At 31.4% G+C, this 21997-nt stretch overlaps 3 protein-coding genes and 1 pseudogene across 4 annotated transcripts; 1 reads left to right on the top strand and 3 right to left on the bottom strand.

Annotated features, from left to right (window-relative positions):
- The first annotated feature begins 6017 nt into the window (after window positions 1–6017).
- LOC100248601 (EF-hand calcium-binding protein) lies at window positions 6018–7519 on the top strand. Its single transcript, NM_001280964.1, is given in 5 exon segments — window positions 6018–6534; window positions 6860–6906; window positions 6988–7163; window positions 7250–7268; window positions 7376–7519. Coding segments are annotated over 5 exon segments (831 nt in total). The 5' UTR covers window positions 6018–6050; the 3' UTR covers window positions 7481–7519.
- Window positions 7520–10112: 2593 nt separating this feature from the next.
- Window positions 10113–12185, bottom strand: LOC100267571 (alpha carbonic anhydrase 4). Its single transcript, XM_002278779.4, has 7 exons — window positions 12083–12185; window positions 11239–11456; window positions 11033–11139; window positions 10848–10950; window positions 10605–10766; window positions 10475–10528; window positions 10113–10392 (listed from the first exon to the last, which is right to left on the bottom strand). The coding sequence occupies exons 1-7, from the start codon at window positions 12183–12185 to the stop codon at window positions 10300–10302; spliced, it is 840 nt and encodes a 279-aa protein (XP_002278815.1). The 3' UTR covers window positions 10113–10299.
- A 601-nt stretch (window positions 12186–12786) lies between these two features.
- Window positions 12787–15968, bottom strand: LOC100262418 (alpha carbonic anhydrase 4). Of its 2 annotated transcripts, none has more exons than XM_002278792.4 (7): window positions 15813–15968; window positions 14586–14803; window positions 14381–14487; window positions 14138–14240; window positions 13511–13672; window positions 13363–13416; window positions 12787–12997 (listed from the first exon to the last, which is right to left on the bottom strand). In XM_002278792.4, exons 1-7 carry the CDS (start codon window positions 15907–15909, stop codon window positions 12908–12910), a joined length of 831 nt encoding a protein of 276 aa, XP_002278828.1. In that variant the 5' UTR covers window positions 15910–15968; the 3' UTR covers window positions 12787–12907. The 2 variants fall into 2 exon arrangements, with proteins under 2 accessions (XP_002278828.1, XP_059595320.1); XM_059739337.1 differs by having other exon boundaries at window positions 14586–14800; window positions 15813–15943.
- A 3061-nt stretch (window positions 15969–19029) lies between these two features.
- LOC100257304 (small ribosomal subunit protein eS4-like) lies at window positions 19030–19692 on the bottom strand (annotated as a pseudogene).
- Between the last annotated feature and the right edge of the window lie 2305 nt (window positions 19693–21997).

Consider the following 21997-nt stretch of genomic DNA (forward strand, 5'->3'; position numbering starts at 1 on the left):
TCAAGAAAGAAACATGAGATAAGTTTGCCTTACATTCAAAATTTTGATGAGTCCAAAATTCCTACTAAGGCTAGGCCGATTCAAATGAATGAAAAACTTTTAGAATATTGTAAACAAGAAATTGATTCATTATTAAAAAAGAAATTAATTAGACCCTCAAAATCTCCTTGGAGTTGTGCCGCTTTTTATGTTCAAAATGCTGCTGAGATAGAAAGAGGAGCACCTAGATTAGTCATTAATTATAAACCTTTAAATAAAGTATTACAATGGATAAGATACCCTATTCCTAATAAGCAAGATTTACTTAAAAGACTTCATAGTTCTGTCATTTATTCAAAATTTGATATGAAATCAGGATTCTGGCAGGTTCAAATTAGAGAAGAAGATAGATACAAAACTGCTTTTACTGTCCCTTTTGGTCATTATGAATGGAATGTCATGCCTTTTGGTCTCAAAAATGCCCCTTCTGAATTTCAAAATATTATGAATGATATTTTCAATCCTCATTTTCAATTCATAATTGTGTATATTGATGATGTTTTAGTATTTTCTGATTCATTAGAAAAACATTTTATTCATTTGAAAAAGTTTTTTAATGTCATTAAAGCAAATGGTATCAGAGCCATTTTCTGCTTGAGAACCGAGTGGTGTTACGAGTTGGAACAGTGATTAATCGCACATTTAGTCCTGACTTAGTTCGGGTTGAATTTCCTGTGAACGGTTTGGTCAGCCTGTGATAAGCGGTGTTTAAGGGCAGAAGGAGCGTAAGTCCCGTGTTGATCCGCTTGTGGTGGTCCCTGTTCAGGAAATTATCTGAATTGATTAAGGATAAAATTGTGATTATTTTCTGTGACAATGAGTAATATTATTAGGGAATTAAGTAGAAATAGTTCTTCCAGATCTCTTAGGTCCCATGATAGTTCTGCATCTGCATTAAATAATTCTGCATATAATTTAGAAAGTTCTTCATATAAGATAATGAGATTTTCAAATGCATCTACTGCATCATCATCTGCATCATTACCTGCTGCATCATTAGCTGCATCATCATGGTGTCATCACATAAAATTTAATAATTCAAAATTTAATGAAGAATTAAATCAAATAGAAAATCAACTAAAAAATAGTTCAAACTTTGTTCCTGAAATTTCTCTTTTTGAAGAAGAGTCTGAGTCAAAAATTTTCTATCATGATAAACCTCCTTTAAACATAAATATCATTAGGAAAAGATACATTAAAAGAAATCCTTTTGTTCCTGAAGTAGAATTAATTAAAGCAAATTATTTTTCTCCTGAAAATACTGCAAAAAGAAATTATTTTCAACAACTTCCTCCTCAAGTTAGAAATGCATTAAGAAAACAATATGAAAAATATATGCAACAAGTTAAAATGACTATTCCTTTTTTCCTTTGGTTTTTCAAATATAGGAAACCCCTTAAAAGAATTGCAACATTAACTTCAAGAAAAGCAATAGAAAATTCTCCACATAATAAAAAATTGGTAGAACAACAAAAACCAAATCCAGAAGAGTCAAGTAAAGAATCAAAAGAAGAATCAAGTGAAACAAAATTTAATCAAATTTTGTTTTCTTCTGCCCCGGGAGAGGTGGAGGAAACAGAAACAAAAACAAAAACAAAAACAAAAACATCAACAGAAACATCAAAAACAACAAAGATAGAAAATCCAAAAGAAATCAAAAAGATAAATGTAATATCTTCAAAAGTAGATAAGCAAATATTTTTTGATGTTGTAGACAAAATTCAAGATGAAGAAATACAAAGAACTTATTTACAAAATTTAAAAAATTTAATTCTCACTGAAAATCCAAATAAAACTCAAGACATCAAACCCAATCAATATTCAATGGATGAAATTTATAATAGATTCAAAAAGACTCAAAGGCCAATAACCATTAAAGACTTGGATTTTTATTATTTTTCTATTGTTTTTTAAGAAAATTTATATTTAAATTTGTTCATGAATCGTTATTCAATTATGAATTTAATATAATAAAAGTAATTTAATTTAGATAAAATAAATCCATAAATTATATTTAATTGTAGGAATAAGAGAAGACAAGATATCATATTTAATAAGAAATACATATACTTATAATATGGTTTTTAATGAAATATTATATTTAGTTTGTAAAATAAAATAAATAAAATAAATGAAATATATATTATTTCTTAATGTTTAAAATAAAAATATATTTATCTGGTTAAATTGATTTGAAAACAATTTTCTATTTTTAAAAATAGAGAGTTGCTTTTAAATTTTTTTAACACTGTTTGGTCATTGTTATTAGAAACTATTTTTAAAAATATAAATGAAATAAATAACAATTTTTAAAGAATAAGTAAAAGTTGGTTTTTACTATTTTTAAAAATAAAAGAAAAACATTAAAAATTTATTATAAAAAAACAAATAAAATTGAACATTATATTATTCTCTTTCACTATTTACAATCTAATATCTATACTAAAATAATTTAAATTACAAATAATTTTTTGAATTTCTTTTAACTCATCTCAAATTTTTTCATTAACCAAATAAATTTAAAATGAAATTGTATTTTATATATAAATTTTGTTAATTTTTTAATAACATTAGTAATACTGAGAATAGTTCAAAACTCAAAAACTGATTTACTTAATACTAAAAAGTCATAAAACTAGATAACATTAGTATGCAATAAACCAATATTTATATTAAATGTCTTAGCGTATTTTTACAAATTTTTTATTAAACAAATAAACTTCAACTTAATATGCTAAATTCATTAATAAGTATAATAACATTTAAAAATAATTTAAAACCCAAATAATAAACCTATTAATATAAAAAATTTATGGATAAAAACTGGTCTCGATCAATAATGAGTCTAATAATTTTTAAAAATAAATTAAAACTCAAATAATGATCCACTTAATACCATAATTTTATGGACAAAAATTGGACAAAAATATTTTTCTTTTACATAAAATCATTATTTTCTAGTTTTTTTTAACTAGGCAATTAAACTCCAAGATAAAACAAAAATTAATTTATTTGATTCATTGACAAGTTTAGTCATTTTTAAAAATAATTCGAAACTTAGTGAATAACTCATTAACTCTATGAATTTATGGATAAAAATTGATTTATAATGACTCAATTATTATTATTATTTTTGTGTATAATTATATTTTCATAAAATTTTTCACTATAAAAATCAACTTGAAATCAAGTGACACTTTGTATTAATTCTATTAATGAGTTTATTTATTTTTTTAAATAATTAAAAACTTAAATTTTTTTATAGATAGGGTCATTAAAAAAATAATAAATCAAAACTGATATATTATGAGTCATGACAACATTATTATTTTGTTCACACAAATATATGTTTAGGTAAATAAATTATAAAATAAGTAAGACATAATTAATAATTTTAATTATTTAATAGTTTAAAAAATTTATAAATAATTTTGAATTCAAAAAAATGATTTAAGTAATTATAGATTAAATTAAAATATTTTACAATATTATGTTCATAATTGAGTACTAAATGTGTATATGAAATGAAAACTTGAATCATTTATATATTAAAAAAATTACATGTTATTCATTATTTATTTTAAATAAAATATTATTATAAATTACTATTATTCATTTTTAACAAAAAAAAACTGCATTATGTTTCTAAAATATACTAAGATAATATTTTTTTTTTTAATTTATGATTTTATTATAATTATATTATTCATGTTTTACTATAATTTTTTATTTTAATTTGTAATTACAAAATTATTTTATTTTTTAATAAGACTTGAATTAAATTGAATTTATAATTTGTAAATTGAATTTGCAATGTTTTTACAATGCCAAAAAAAAACAACTTATCTAAACAGATTTCTTGTTTTTTTTTTTTTTTTTTTAAACCCGTTTTTAAAAATAACTTGTTAAATACATTTGTAATACTTATTTAAAAAATGAAAATAATTTTGAAATTTGAAATGGCTCAAAAACTTGTACCTTCAGGCTTTTGATTGTTCATTTTTTATGTAAAAACTCACGCAAAAGAAAATAAGGGAGATAATTTGAATCACTTTTGATAAATAAAATTTAAATATTAATTAAAATAAATAACTTAATACTTAATAACATCTACACATCAATAAAAAATAAATATCCAAATACCTAAGTTACATTCAACCCGATCCACATTTTCATTACCTTTCATGTTTATCTTTTAATATATATATATATTTTTTTCTATTTAATGATTAAAGTGTTGAAGAATATAGCATTCGCCTTAATTCATAAGAAAAGGAAAAAGAAAAGTCAACTACGACCGAGTCATACCATTTTAGGACACGTGGCATACAAGTGATACAACTATCCTTATGCCCACAAACGTGGACTAGCAGATGTTACGGTTCAATGGTCGCAGTTATTTGAAACGTACATAAATAACCCTAACTGTATTCAGATGTTACAGGTTAAACCTTGAAAGAAAACGCGAAATTTCAGGTTATAGAGATGTTTTTCCTATTTATGATTTTTTAATCGATAGAAGGTTGGAAATTTGAACCATGTGTCGTTTTTTCCATTAAAATATTAAAAATATTGATCATATTTTTAAATCCTATGATTTTGTTCAAGGATTTTAATATGGTATTAAATATAATTATCCCACACCTCTCCCGTGGGTGCTATTATGACTTAAAATGATATATAAAAACTATAAAATTAACTGCAAAACTTTTAATCATCCTATGAAAAAAATTATCATTATCCTATGGAATGTATAGATTCATAAAAATCGAACATTTTTTAGAAAATTCAACTAAACTCGTTTCTCATTATAGAGAAAGCTACTTGAAACTTCTAAAATGTTTTACATTATACAATTAAATTCCAGTTAAAAAATAGAGAATAGAATTGCATCATGATAGGTTATTAGAGACTCTAATGAAACTATAAAAAATATTACTAGTAGGCATATAGGCAATGCTTTGATAAATATTATGAAATGTATGACTTTAATAAATGATATATTATCCATAAAGAGCGATGAGTTTTTAAGCTTAGAGACTGAAAGTTGCTAAAAAATAATAATAAATTGTTATAATAAGAAAATAATAATATTTATAATTCTATTATGTTATTAATGGAGTATATCTCAAACTCGTAATATAAATATTTAGGATTGTTGATATTGAGAAACAAATAAAACAACAAGTTACTTAATTGAGAAAAAATATTTGTAATATGGAGTGGGTTATTTGATGGTCAAATATTTTTAAAGATGTCACAAAATTTGATTTTGAGGATTGTCATCATTCATGTTTTAATCGAATTTACAAATTTTTTTTATAAAAAAAATAAAAATATTTATAAGTTTTAGTGATTCAATGATAATAGAAGTATGATGTTAGCATAAATATACAACCTATATGTGATTAAAATTTAAAAATAATGAAAAAATGTTTAAAATGTTAATTTTTTAAAACTTATAATATCAATAAAATATAAATATACTAATATTTTAAATTTTATTAAAAAATATTTATATCCGAGAGATAAAAAATTAGAATTAAATTTTTTCTATATTTCAAAATGATTTATTTATGTGGGTCCAAATTTTGATGATTTTTAATTACTAGTGGAAATAGAGAAGAGAGTCGGCCCATTTCAAAATTAATTATAATTATGAATAATGAAGCCTTTAATTGAGTAGGTCTGTAGGTGAAGCAACACCCAAGATTCTACTGTTACTGATATACTATTATTTTATTATATCGTTTGAGAATTTTTTATTTATTTTTCTACGACGACTTTTTTCCCTTCAAAATACAGCCAGTAGACACGTGGGAGGGTGGATCCGTGGCTCTGTCTATAAATATAATACATACCCGTGAGGTCCGCGATCCGCGTTAAGGAAATGGCAGTTTGGTAATATTCTAGAGGTCGAGCACCAAACTTTTAGACTTCCATTCTATATAACTCTCCTTGAGGCTTCAGCTTTCTCCCGATTAGAAACCCTCGATTCGTCTTTTAGGAAAATGTCTGGATATCCACACGCGCCTCCAGGTCACGGCTACGGCTACGGTGCGCCGCCGCCGGCGCAGCCTTACTCTGCAACTCCATATGGTGCGCCGGCGCCACAAGGCTACCAACCGTACGCCCCCGTGGCCACACCCTATGGTGCTCCATCGGCGCCGTACGCAGCCCCAGGAGAGAAACCCCCTAAGGAGAACAAGCCCCACGGAGGCTCCAGCCACCAACCTCCGCCATCGTCCATGGGAGGGTATCCGCCTTCGGCGCCGGGGTTCGGAAGTCCCTTCGCGTTGCTTGTGCCGTCGGCTTTTCCTCCGGGGACGGACCCCAACGTGGTGGCATGCTTCCAGATGGCGGACCAGGACGGTAGTGGGTTCATCGACGATAAGGAGTTGCAGGGGGCTTTGTCTTCTTACAATCAGAGGTTCAGCCTCCGAACTGTTCATCTTCTCATGTATCTCTTCACCAACAGTAACGCCCGAAAGATCGGTGAGTTTTTTGGGTTTCGTTCACTGTTTCGGATTTTCAATCTTTGAGCATCGTGAAAATGAGAGGTCTATAGCTTAGTTTAAGGATTTTGTTGGACAACTGAAAAAATATCTTGCAAACAGCATTAAAATCACCACAATACCCCCTCCAAGTGCCCAAATATTACATGCACAAAGGCAGGTGTAGTAGGACAGGTGTTGTTGGAATTTATTCCACGCGTTTGTAGATAAAGTAGCTTTACTGAAAGGTTGGTGTGGGCCATGGCCGTCTTTGAAGTCTGAACTAATATATATATGGTTTTTTGAATGAATGGATGGAAAAACAGGCCCCAAGGAATTCACAGCTGTGTTTTACAGTCTTCAGAATTGGAGGGTAAGTAAATAAGTGTTTGAATTTAGGAATTATTTATAGAGAGTATGGATGATGAATTTGAATGGGTTGCAAAATTGTCAGGCGATATTTGAGAATTTTGACAGGGACCGTAGTGGGAAAATCGAAGCTGGGGAGCTGAGAGAGGCACTGATGAGCCTAGGATTTGCTGTTTCGCCAGTGGTTTTGGATTTGCTGCTTTCCAAGTTTGATAAGAGTGGAGGCAGAAACAAGGCTATTGAATATGATAATTTTATTGAGTAGGTGGTTTCAACTTTTTGTATATTGAATTTTTCTTAATTTTAATTTTGATTTTGATTACTTATCATCTTTTTGTTCCATGCAGGTGCTGTCTCACGGTAAAGGTAAGCAAAGTGGGTGTGTGTGTGTAATAGCAATAGCAATAGCGCAGTGCAGCAGTGGGTTTTGGGTTTGGGTTTGGAATTAAACAATGTGTTGTTATTTGTGACAGGGGCTGACAGAGAAATTCAAGGAGAAGGATAGCTCGTTCTCTGGTTCCGCAACCTTCAGTTATGAGAATTTTATGCTCACCGTCTTGCCATTTCTTATTGCTTAGTAACATCACATGTAAACTATGGTCTATGGTTTTTAGTTTTTAGACTGCTGGAATGTTGTTTTTCTGTAATTTCCTGCTTTCCTTTTTTTATCTGTATGACCCGTGTTAGTCACCATAATAAAAGCTTTTAGCCTTCTACAGTCCACCATTTCTTCATGCTTATCCTCTTTTCATTTTTCTACCATTTCTCCTTTCCTTCTCTTTTTCTATTTTTTTTTTATTATTATTACTATTTTAAATATGGGTGATGTTGAACTTCTTTTAACTTTAAAAATAAGTTCATGTTTATTTATTTTTATTAGTAAATCTATTATTATTAGGTTAAATGAAATGTAAAGGAGATATGAGTGATGGTGAACTTCCTATAACTTTAAAGATAAGTCAATGTTTATTTATTTTTAATTATTATTAGGCTAAATAAAATTAAAAGGACTAATCATTTAGACTTCTAATTTTATATATTAAACTTCTAGAATATCAATAATTTAATATTTTAAAATGATTTTCTAATAATGTTATTATTTTTTAATAAAAGTTTAAACTCTATGTGCATTTGTTGGGTTTTATCTTATCAGGGGATCAACAAAACTAAGACAAAAAAGTAAGATTTGGTTTATTGGTAGCATCTCTCTTTTAAAACATGAGGTAATATCAATAATTTGATGATTTAATATTTAATATCTAAAAATTAATTTTTAATGATTGGTTGGTATGACACCATATAGTAGAAGGTGAAAGTCTATAATCAAGACATAACTTAGAGTTTAGGGTTTGAGGCGGGAGATTTCAACTTGTTGGGTCTTATGCGTCATTCCTAATTCTATATATATATATATATATATTTTTTTTTTAATATGGATTTTAAATGAGAAATTGAGTTAATATAGGTGGAATCATGGAAGTGAAGAAGGGATATAATGCGATATAATGCTTTAAAAGGTAATTAGTAAATATGAAAAAAAAAAATTATTTTAAATGTGTTTATCATATTCAATATGGATTTTACATGAGAAATTAAGTTAATATGGGTGAACTAGGAAGGATATAGTCTTTAATAATAGAATTTAAATTAAATTATATATATATATATATATGATTATTTAGATTATTGTTTTAAATTTTAGAATTAATTTAATTTTTATCCTTATGATCCTTAATAATTTATTAAGTAAACTTGGTATGATGTTTAAAAATTAATTTTAATTTTAATTTTTTAATATCCAGTAATGATTTAGATGAAATTTTCTTTATCATTAATAAATGTCATGAGTTTCACAATAAATTATCTCCTTTAAATAAAATATGATATAAATAACTCTTGTTATAATTATCTTCCAACTTTTTTTAGCCAAGACTAAGGATATCATTTTTTAGAATCCAAGAGTTAATTGATTAAATAAAAATAAAGATAAGTATTAATAAATATTTTAGGATAAATTCGAAATTTATTTATTTTTAAAATAACGTGGATCATAAACAAATCTGATATATTCCTCAATTCTTTACACAATCTATTAAAAAAACTAATGTTGATCTCCTTGGAAATTCAATGCTATACGAAAACACTAAATAATTATAAATATTTGACCTTTTAAATGAAAAAAAGTTTATGAATTATTTTTTACTATATTCAATAAGATAATTTAAATTAAATTTGAGAGTATTATATATAATGATTTACTAAAGTAAAAGAATGATTTAACCATTTAATTTTTTTAAAATTGTGGTAATAACTGTGAATCACCTTAAATAAATTGAATTAATTGTTGATAAACAATGGGACGCGCTCTTTCACACCTGTAATTCCATTGTATTTAAACCTTTTTCTGGTGTAAGGTGGGCCGTGGGCAAATCTTGGGCCTGCTTAAAAATGCAACTTAGAGTTCGACAATGCTATCATAACAGAAAGAAAAAAAGATTAAAAAAAAAAAAGTTCTTCTACATGAAATCTAAATCTGTCCAAGTATGAGATATATGAAAATTAATCTCCTTAATACGTCAACAAAGGAGGTTCCATCCACATCCAACTTCTACTGGGCTCGTAATATCTTTGTTGATTCCGAGATAACTCAGACTTCTACTGGGTTTGGATGCGTGCGAAGAGAAATAGTACACCCTGTTTGCAACCATCTTTGTTTCCTCTCTTGCTGAAACTCCAAACGAAGTCCAAGAGGTTTCCCAAACGAAAAGGCAATGATGGAGTAGTTGTGCTGGAGGGGATGTCCTACCAGAGATGAATACTTTGTTTGAGAGGTTTTCATGAACATTAACCTTTTCTTTTATATGTTTTTGAGAACTGGATTTAATTTGAATATAAAATTAAAATAGTTGATGGAATAGAAATTTGAGATAAATGAAAACATTAAATTTTCAATTACTTTGTCCGTTTGTGATGGTAATTTCAAGAATGACTAATTTTAATTCTTTGAAAAAATTACTTGGACCTTTTCTCTTATTTTTATGAAGTCTTAAAATGGAAGTTCTTAATTGATAATATGCGTCACCCAAGGTATGAGGAGGTATTATATTGTCAATATCCTTGTATACATAATAAAAAATATTTGATAATATGTTAACGTTAAAAGAAAAAGCATGAACTCCAATCTTGTCTACTATTAAATAATTTAAATAACAGAAAAGTAGTTGTATTATTAGAAAAGTAATTTTTAGATTTTTAAAACTAAAAGTCTAAAACTATGAAACATGATACTCGGCAGTGACTGTGCTTAAATCAATAGGATAAGGATTGAATCCAATTCCCCAAGGGCCAAGACAAGCCTAGCCTGGCCTTCCTACCCCCATTATTCTTCCTCTCATCTTCAATTTGATGGACGTCCCATTTGAAATGGAATATACAACCAAACTGGTCTTCCATTCAGTCTCTGGGCTGGCCTTGCATTTCCTTCATGTCCCTGAAAAATGAAAGGTAAGAAACACCAAAGCACATGTTTAGTTTCTACTTTGGAAAGTCCCAATTCGGAAAGAACTACTTACATCATGAACCACCCTCCTTAAGCTTTCCACCTGCTCCTTTGAGACTGTGTTAACCTGCACAAGATCAAAGGCTGGTTTGGTCATTGTCCTGTATAATAATAATAAATTTATTACAGACAGATTCAACCACCTTCTTGCTTATTGTCCATATAACACCCTCTGTGCAAGGGGGCGTTGTAAGAGAACCTATATATCTGTAGTACTTTCTGCCCCAATGCTTGATATCGTTGGCATCAACAATCCCGATATCTTTTTCTTCCCCAGCTGGTATACCAGTTACGTGATCAATCATCTACGAGAGAGAAGAACAAACTAACAACATCACTTTATGCTGAAACAAAGAAACCAAAACAAATCCATCTATAATTAATACCTTTGCAAGAAAAGGATCGGGTGGTCCAAGTTTGAAGGTCTTTCCAATAACAGCAATCTTCCCGCGAGCGCTTTTATGTACCAAATGTAGTTCCATTTGAAAGCTGCAACCAAAATTGAGGAGAAAGGAAAGACAACTAGCAAATTAAAATCTACCCTAAGTCAATAAAAAAAATTAAAACCAACCTTGTTCCATTGACTGTATGCTCTGAAGGTGTATGCCAATGGAGCTGCTCCAGTTTGAAATGGACCCCATGCAGTTTAATTTTTCCTGCATTTCCTTTCCATTCCACCTGCCCAAACACTCACCTCAGAAACTCAAATGGGTTTACACTAAAAATCATAGACGAACACAATAACACAGATATTATGGACTCTGAATGTTAGCTTACTGCAACATCATGGCCTCTGTTTTTCAGCACAGCATGAGCTGGTCTATACTTCCTCTTCAATTGTCCAAAATCAGGAAATATAGAAACCCTCCGATTCCGAAGATCGATTGGAGACTGCCGTTTCCCTTTACCACAAGTCTTCCACTCTGCTTTTATCGTACCCCATTTCTCAGGCCCTGTCTCACTTCCTTCTATGTAACTAAATTCACTTTCATCCTCTGTTTTTTTCATCCATGTAAACCAAATCTTACATAAAAATACATAGGAGACAATACAAGGTTAAACCAAAATTTAAATAGATCAATTTCATTTTCCAGAAAGAAGAACCAACTACATTCGATTGAGAATCCATATTTATATAGAATTTTGGCCCTTTTTGCCTTGCCAAAACAAACATATAAATCACTTTTCAGTTGATATTCTATTCCGTCATTCTCTCTCTCTGTACTTATATATTCTGACAATTAACAATTGAAATTATTAAAACATAGAATATATTTCTTAAATTTTTGTTCCCTTTGTTCCTCTACATATTCTTCCCTTATTCTATGCATCATGCACCTTAAGAGTCTTAGATATACTTGTCCAAGAAGAAAATGCTCTGAAATTTCGTATCACTAAATTAGATGAGAAAACCAAAAACCCAGAGGATGGCTTGGCTTCTCGAACATGCTAGACACTCCAAAATAGGCTCTCAAATTCGGAGATAGAATGCTGGTAATTTTGCACAAAATTAAAAGACATGACATCAGATTTATTTCGATTCTAAAAAAAAATAAAATTACGAATCATGATAAAAGTCATAGTAGTGGACAAGGGAGGTGGAAAAAGAAAGGGAGCATACCCACTTCATCTGCAATTGTAATAGATGTGCAGAGAATGAGAAGGGAAAAGAGAAGAAGAGATATGCGGAAGAGAAAGGTGAAGTTACGATTGCTGCTCTGCATTGTGGCAATGCCAATGGCTTCAAATTCACAAACTTCTTATATAGTAGTATAGTACACATGGGCCCGAGAATTCTTGCATTGTCCAGGGATGAATTCCTTTATTAATTTCATGCACCCATGGAAATAAAATGTTGGGCAGACAGGGATACCTATTAAAGAAGACGCAACATTTCCTTTTTTGTGAAAAAGAAATTATTGGCTTGATTTTGAATGGAGACTGATTTGAGTAAAAATCAAACCATAATTTTTTAGTCTCAATATATATGGTAGTCTGAAAATATGCTTTATTGGGAGGTTGACTGGTCGAGTAAAAAATTAAAAATATTTCAACAAATACATGGTATTCTGAAAATACTGTAATGGGAAAAATTCCCATATATAATCCATAATGAATATTCCACCTACAGTTATGGTTATACAATTTGATAGAAACTCTCCCTCCCAGTTCAATGCCTCTCCATCTCAGCCTTATCAATTAACGTATTCAAGGCTGTATCATCGTTTAGCTCGTTTTATCTTTTTATCTTTTTCCAAATTCCATAATTACCCATTACCCAAATGGAATAGTACATCATTTGTAAAATAGAAATGCCTCTATTGATTTCTGTTTGAAATATTTTATTGTAATTTGTATCTGCTAGACGGTTTTTTCACAACTGGAATCATACAACAACATTGATAGAAAATATATTTATTATTGGGCTTTTCCATTCCATTTGAGGCTAAGTAGAACCTCTACGCAGACTTGGTTTATACAACAAAACTGTTCTTCCATCCACTTCCTGACTTGGCCTTGCATTTGCCTCATATCCCTGAAAAACACAAGAATTTAAATGTGTTTTGGCATGTTTGAGATGGCATATATGGATGTTAAAGTAGCCTCAAACAACATAAATCCTAGCATCACCCTTCACCACCTACTCACATTGTATTCCTAGTTGTATCCATTTCCACCCCCCAACCTCTCAAATTGTAGCACCATGTCGGTGCAAGGAAGCAACTTTTATAGAAAGATGCCTTCAAGGAAAATCATACTGTCTAGGTATGATTATCTTTCAACATTTCTATAAAAAGCAAGACAGGCCTAAGTTTCATAATTTTTTTATGGTTCATTTTAATAAGCTCAAGCAGAAGATATTTTTTCTAGTAGTGGTTATCCCGATTTAGAAGCACTTACATCTTGAACAGCCTTCCTCAAGGCTCTCACTTGCTCCCTTGTGGCTGTCCTCACCTACAAAAGACAAAAGGGTATTTTTGTTAACAGCTTGTTGGAAAGGCCATCTATGGGATTAATGTGATGAAGGAAAAAGGTACAAGACTCGAACCTTCTTGCTTATTGTCCAAATAACACCCTCTGTACATGGAGGAACTGTGAGAGAACCAATATATCTATAGTACTTTCTGCTCCCGAACTTAATATCACCCGGGTTAACAATCCCCAATTCCTTTTCTTCCCCAACCGGGAGTGAATCAATGTGGCGGAGCATCTGCAAGAAGCAAAAGTCAAAAAAGAGAGAATTTGCCTCACCAACATGGTATTTAAAAGCCAGATTGATTTGTTAACATCATGTTTGTCTTTCTAGGCTTAAATACATTTAAGTCCTATAGTTAGATTGAGACAAATTGTCATTTCCATATCCAAACATCATTCTTTTGGCCTTTTTGGTTGCTAGAAACAAAGTGAAGGAGAGAAAATTCATAGCCTTATGACTATTTGAACACGGGAACCTTGATGATAGCACATGACAAACATGCAAGCTAAACATTCCGTTGTTCCATTTTGCTGTGGCTTCCAAATGCACCAATCAAGAATAATCAGCTTCTTTTTAAGGAGTATGTAGCATGAATAAGACTTTCACAGATACAGACACATGCATAGCTAATATTTAAGTCGGAATGTTTATACGAGGGAGCAAAATCAAAAGCAAGAGAAACCCATCTAACTGCCGTACCCTTGTGAGGAAAGGGTCAGCTCTTCCATATTTGTAGGTGATTCCAATAACAGCAATCTTCTCATCAGAGCTTAAATGAATGACATGCAGCTCTAAGTTGTACCTGCAACCGAAAATGGAGTTAAAAAAAAAAAAAAAAAAAAAAAGTAGGAAGAGCAATTCTAGACCCTTTTTTTGGTTCTCTTTTTTTTTTTTTTTCCTGGATAGGCAATAAAAATATTGAATGAAGAATAGAAGTCTAACCTCGATCCATTAAAGGTGTGCTCCGAAGGTGAATGCCAATGGCACTGTTGCAGTTTGAAATAAGTCCCATTGATGTTAATCTTTCCTGCATATCCTTTCCATTCCACCTGACAACGTGGATTAGATTGAAGTTATTAAATTGTTTTTCTCCTACTAAAGATCATGAATGTGAAGAGGGAATTATAGACTAAACGCGGCAGCTTACCGTGACATCATGTCCTCTGTTTTTCACAACAGCAGGAGCCGGTTTATAATCCCTCTTTAATTTTTCAAGATTAGGCAAAACCTGCACCCTTGCATCAAGAAGATCAATTGGAGACTGCATTGCCCCATTACCACAGGCTTTCCAATCAGGGTTAATCTGGCCCCATCTCTTTGGTCCTTTGCCGGTATCTTCAATGTAACTAAATTGAGTTTCATCTTCTATCCCCCACCCAGTCAAAGAATGAAAAAGAAAAATCAGATGAACATGACATAAAAGAAAGTAAAAGGTTTGCAGACTGGAATTCAATGCATTTATAGCTCATTGTATCACGTGGAGGGTTAGGCGGTGTGGGTATTATTTACAAAACCAGAATAAATGCCATTTTTGAATACTAAAGGTACTAAAATCATATAATGAGACATCAAAAATAATATAAACTTGTTTTCATGCCAGTGAAACATTGAAAGGGAGAGAGAATCTCTCCTCTTCTTCCTTCATTCATAAATAAGAGAGAGCCAGCAGATCCTGGATGAAAAGTTAAATCATAAAGAAATGAAAACTTTACCAATTTATAAAAGTTATCATCGGCCAAATCTACTTATTCACCTTAATATTCCTTTCTTTATTCTCAAACAAAAACAAATATTAAAAACTGAACATAGAAACAATAGGATACCACAGCTCCTGCCACTACCTCGATGGAACTGTTTTCTTGTATTAACAAATCAACAAACCAAGTGTTATATGAATCAAAATGTGAAATGGGAGAATGAAGATTTGGATCATCTCATCAAAATCATAACAGACTCTCCGTTGATACTCAGGGTAGTCAATGGGTGAAGAAGATGGCTGATGTTAGCAAATAGCTAAACAATGAGCTAAATAGTAACCCCCTTCCAGATATGTGGTCAGAGGGATTAGTAAGATGAAATCATTAAATGAACCTTTGAAGGAAATTCTTTGAATTCATTTCACCTTCTTTGCCAATTTTGACAAATGGGCATTTCGGATTATGTGATCGAAAAAAAACAACAGACACTCACGCAGACATTACTGAAAATCTGATCTAAACCTGGAAAAATGGGGATTGCAATGGAACTTTGAAGTTAAATTGTATTTTGAGAAAACCCAAGAACATGAAAAACGGACCAGACTCCTGGCACCCGAAAAACGAAGGTACATTAAAGCAAAAGTAGATGGAAAAAGAACAATTTGAAGTGGGCATACCAGTTTCAGATTCAGAAGATGTGGCAATGGTGAAAAGGGAAGAGAGAAGAAGAGAAAAGAGGATGAGAAAGAGGAAGTTAGGGGTGGTGGTATGCATGTTGGTGAGAACTGAGAAGCTGACTGACAGTCCCAACTATGCTCCCACCACATATCAGCCACTCTGATTTATAGAGCGTTAAAACTTAAAAGTTCAAAGTTCAAACCCAATACTCACGCGCGCTGGTTAGGACATCGCGTGGAATGGTCCACTCCGTTACAGATTCGGTTAGGAGATCGCGTGTAATGCTCTACAGCCTCTACAGTCTACTCCGCTCCACTGAGTGATAAAAATAATAAATAATTAAAACATGGAATAATAGTTATGTTTTAAGTTCAAAAAAATTAAAATTTATAAATTTATAATTGTCTTTGCTGTATGTTTTCCTTCTTAGCAAGTCGAATTTTATTATATGCTCAAACACTTTTACCCACAATAAGCACGAATAGAATAAACTCATTACTTACATGAGAAGAAAATTAAATATATATTCTTTTACAAACTGAGACGAGAGTGGAAAATTGGAATGATACCTTCCCTCTATGTCTACGTTTCCAATAAAGGAGCCCTATGCCATGATTTGAAGATCTAGGTACTACCTCCTGCACCCATCAACTGTTCTTGAATTTATACTAGAAATTAGTGCAATACATAATTGATGCATAGTTGCCAAAGAAAATTAAACCATTTCTTATTCACCCCCTCAATTTCGTTCACCTCCCTTCAATTTGCCCAAATACACTTACTTTCTATATGTTTAAAATTTTATTAAATATATCTTCTATTTTTATTTACTTTTCATCTCACTCAAAATAAAAAAGGTTTTTTTTTTTTTTTCCTAATATTATCATCTTAGGTCATATTAGGTTGTTCGGATATAATATAAGATAAGATGAAAAAGGGGATAATCCTATCTCATATTTAGTTATTAATGGAATAGAATAAGTTATTTCATCATTTATTCAGTTATATGTTTAACTAGTCATAAAATAAGATAAGTGATGAGATATATTATCCAACTTTTTTTTTTTATTCCTTTCACATATGATATGTTAATTTCATAGTAAGATATACACGTATCCTATATATCAAAAATTTAGTTTTTAACATTTCTTATTTTTTAATATACTCATTTTATAAAATAATTTTTTTAATTATAAATTTAATTTATGATTAAAAATTTTAAAATAATATTTAGAAAATAATATCAATATAGGATATATATTAAATAACATAATTAAAAAAATATTTGTAAAGTTTAAATGTTTTAATCATTAATATTGTTAAACATAAGTGAAATTTCATTTTTTTTAAATGGAAATATTTTAATGTAATATAATTTTTATTTTAACATTGAAAAATAATATATATTTTATATTATTTTTTTATTCATTTAACAAATTAAATTTATAACATAACATATTATATTGGATATGATACCTTCAAATACTATATATATATATCTTATCAAATGAGATATGATATCCTATTCAATGTTTTAATTATCATTTATTTAATAGAATAGTTAATTTTTTTTAATAGATACCTTACTCCAATTCCAAATCTTAATCATAAAAAAATTAATAAAATTAAATATTTATTTATAATTCAGTTTCATAAAGTATTGTATAACATATTTAAAATTTAAAAATCTCATATAATAAGAATAAAACCAAATCCGTAAAAAAAAAAAAAAAAAAATCATTTTCACGTTTCAATTGTTCTCATTATCAAATTATTAAATTAAATTCAATACTTAAACTTAAGTGTGGACCTCGTATTTCGGTTCATGCGTTTCCCACTCAAATGAAGCGAATTTGCTTTTTATTTGAAAAATATTTATTTTTTTAGAAAATAACTTGGAGTCGCCACTTATTTTTATTTTATTTTTAAAGGACAAACAAAATAAAAAAGAAAACCTTAAGTGTGACTACTTATTTGGAAAATATGATTTGTGAAAAACCAAATATAGGCTTTGGGGTCAGGTTACTTATTGGTAAGGTATGGTGAAAATCGTAGCACCCCTTTAAGCAAAAAAAAAATGGGTCTATACTAATCAAGCTAAAACAAGTGTGACACTTAATTGATCAAACCTGTATACCAAAAGAATATCGATCTAAAAATAATTGAATGAACAAGAGAGGCAAAGAGTGTACCTGAGTAATGAGCTGATTGCTTCATTGAAAACAAATGTTAGTGAACAAACACAAAATAATCACATGTGTCACAAAGCAAATCAATCAAACATAGCAATCAATCAGTCAATGAAAAAAATATCACTGATGTTGGGCCCCTACCAAAACCCAATTTATTTTGCATGAATTAATCCCAAAATTCCATTGTTTTGAAATTATGAGAATTATATTCATGCTTATTAAAAATCAAAGAAAACATGAAAATCATTTTAAAATTAAAGAAAATTTGTGAAATTGCTTACCTAAAAGGAAAGGTAGCAAGTTTATTTAAAACGAGATTTTTAGTGACTTAAAACCCTAATGAAGGTTGAAAAGTGGTGGAATTAAAAAATATTTGAAAATTGGAGTGAAATTAAAATTATTTGAAAAACTCAAATTTGAAAAGTGAAGCTTGGAAAATTATTTGAAAATTAGAGTTTTGAAAATTAAATTTAAGAATTGGAATTTTAAAAAAAAATTAAATTTGGAAATTGGAACTTTGGCAAATGGAAGTTTTGAAAATTGGAATTTTGAAGAATTGTTTGCGAATTGGATTTCTTAAAAATTAAATTTGAAAATTAGAGTCTTGAAAAATATATTAGAGAATAGGAATTTTGGAAATTATTTGAGAACGGAATTTTGAAAATTCGAATTTTGAAGATGAAATTTTTTTTGAAATTATATTTGAAGATTGAAATTTTGAAAATTAAACTTTCATATAAAAAAAATGAAAAAAAAAATGAAGAATTAAAATGGAAAAGTGGTCTGCACGCACATGAAAAAGGGTTGGAAGAAGTTAAGTGGAGGAAATAGTGAGAGAGAAAAAAAAAATAAATAAATAATGAGCTTGGTTGTGGAATAAGTGGAGGTTATTAAACTCATTGTTTTTTTCATGACCCACTTTCCCATAATTCTTGCAGATTGGAAGGTCTTGGCTGAATAATTAAAGTTCCTCATCTCCATTTTCTAGTGGGTTGCTAGTATGCCTAAGAAAATCATATCAGCCTTAAATGCTTCCTTTGTGCTTCTCCCCATTCTTGATGACTCCAACACGACCCTTGTTCCTTCCACCAATCACCATGACAACATTTCCAACATCAAATTTGATGAAGTTGGTGATCTTGTTGCTCTCTAAGTCAAGCTTGCTAGTGTCATTGGCTTTGATCAGTGGGTCTGGGTAGCGAATGGTCCACCTATCATAGGTGTTTAAGTATGGGATGCCTTTTTGCCCAAACTGAACGGATTGAACCTTTTTAGAGCTTAAACTTTGCCTCTTCATCCCTAATTAAGTGGAGTCGGAACCGACCCTTGGTGTCGTAAAGAAGACAGAAGTTCTCATTTGTCTTTGGAATTGAAACAACATCCATGAAACCAAAAGGATATGTTTTATTTGTCATAACTTTTCCATCAACAAGAACATGTTGTTGCATCAAGATGACAATGACTTCACGATATGTGAGAGCATACTTCAATCTGTTCCGTAAAATGAGGATCAATGGCAGGCATTCCCTGGATTTGTGAGGTTCAGATAAAGGCTTTGGAGCAAATACACCTCCAAGCTTGTCTAGCATTCAATGCTTCGGTGCATTGAGCCTCTTCAAATGCTTCTTCAACCCTCTAGCCATTTTCTAGGGTTTGGTTACTCTGGAAGAAGATCTTTGCACTGCTCACCTCTAGTGCCACCATCCCTGCATCCCTGCATCCCTGAACCCACTCCATTCTTGCTTCCCTTTCCTGGTTTTTTTTCTCTCTCTAACTCAAAATCTTCTCAACCCAGCTTTTTGTGAGAGCTCATCTCTAGCAAAAATGAGCAAGAGAACTCATGAGTTCTTATCCTTAGGCCGGTCTATTATACCAACCACCTTTGTCCTCCAACGACTGACAAATGACGAAATAGACTCATCTGACCTATGTCTGGTGGCCTCCAACTCTCGTCTAGATACATCAATGTCAAAACTGAAAGCAAACTGAGTTAGGAACTTATGAGCCACATTCTCCCATGTGCAAAGTCTCGAAGGCTCAACTGAGGCAAACCATCTCTGACATGCCCCACTAAGTGACATGGGAAAGAGGGTTACCAATTGTGCATCATCTATCCCGTGTGCTCTCATGACCGTGTTGTATAGTCTCAAGTGGATCTTGGGACAACCAATCCCACTATAGCGCTCAATGTCTGGCATGCGAAACTTGGCGGGTAAGCTAGTGGTCGATATGCCATCTCTATCATCCCAAGTCAAACCTCCATCCTGCAATCTGATCTATTTCATCCTGGACTCAAGCCTCTCAACCCTGGCCTCTTACTTGACCAATATAGTATCATCAGTAGTAGGAACAATGGGAGGTGGCATTGTGTCATTGGGTGGTGGAATGGTCTCATAATGATCTGCCAGATGGAATGGAATACCAAGTGAAACCCCAGGTTGAAGAGCCTGTGCTGTCTGAGATGCATGAGGAACTATCTCATCAGTGACCATGCCAATTGGATGAGGATCTTGGCGAGAACTCTCTATCTGATCCAAACGTCTATTGACTCCTACCATGAACTCCTAAATAGAAGCAAGTATGGAAACTAACTTGTCTGACATCTCAACTGAACTGTCTGAACTCTTATGTGAATCTGCTCTGATCAATTAACCTCCAACTCTCCTCCAAGAATGTGACTCCAGACTCAACCAACTCCTAAAATGACTCCTTACCATGCAAACAAAAATGAATGAAGGACACAGGATAAAACTCTAAAAGACAATAGTACAACATGCAAGCACATGGTCTTGAGGTGGCAATCCAAAATCTGGATGTATGATGAGAACTCTGGAGCCATAAAGGTGTCCACTATGAGATGACTACAAATGTGACTAGAGAATTCCTATCAATAATCCAAGATGAAGGAGGTGTGAGAAACATACTACCACGAGATTGATATTCCATCTATAACCACATGTCCTTAACTCAATTTTCAACCTGAGCTCCATAAAAGAAAAAAATGATAAAATGAGACAACTCTCTCAAAAAGTGTGTGAATGTAAAAACGTGCCTTTTACATTTCTGTAATAAAAATATGAGCATCGAGTCAAAAATCGAATCAAGGATTAAACGAAGAATGATGTACTGGGCCCGGTGATAGGTGTATAGTGTAAAAAGATGATCATGATCAATGAACATATCCCAAAGCATCAAGTAAGTGATGGCAAAGTGAAATGATGTGTCGAGCCAAGAAAGAAAGACGAAAGCCCTAGGAAGAAAACATGTTAAACTCATTGAGTGCAAAACATAATCTAAGACGACATGACAAAAGGTGATCCAACTGATACCGAAACTCGTACCAATCTCTGAGCACTCTCAAATGGAAGCCAAAAGAGAAAAAACTGAACCTAGGTGGTGACTAAGGCGACTCTAAAGGCTCTCAAATGTACCCACGTGTGAGGAAGGAATCCTAATCAAAGGATTTAAGCTCATTCTACAAGGTCAAGGTGGCCCTAAAAGACATGAGTGGAATTTAAAAGATCCTTAACAGAAGCGATCGTACCCTCCGACAGTACGCAACCCTCTGCACGCCTCCCGAATATACGGGACACTTCCATGCAATGTGGTCATCATCTCCACACATGCACTGCCTCAACATCCTAGGAGGTTTCCTGTGGTGAAAGATATCACAGTTCTCATCACTAAGTGGTAATCGAAGGTGCACAATGAACGGTGTGGGTGCATCCGAAAATCCTATGAAACTAAAAGAAAACACACTGGTCATAAAAATATCCTGAAATCTAGCTCTGAGCTATACAGGTTTTCAAAATTCAGACTTCAATCAGTATCAATATGTCGACCACCTCCAGAATGCTCCCAAACATCGATATAGCCCGTCGCTAGACCCTACTTCTAACCACTAGCTCGATCAAAGGAACAAACACACACAAGGCCTCGCACTTGCAAAAGTAAGAGTCAAAATGAAGAAAGTGATCGAAACCAGAGGGTTG

Source organism: Vitis vinifera, chromosome 8, assembly GCF_030704535.1.
Source record: "Vitis vinifera cultivar Pinot Noir 40024 chromosome 8, ASM3070453v1".
In the NCBI taxonomy this organism is placed as follows: domain Eukaryota; kingdom Viridiplantae; phylum Streptophyta; class Magnoliopsida; order Vitales; family Vitaceae; genus Vitis; species Vitis vinifera.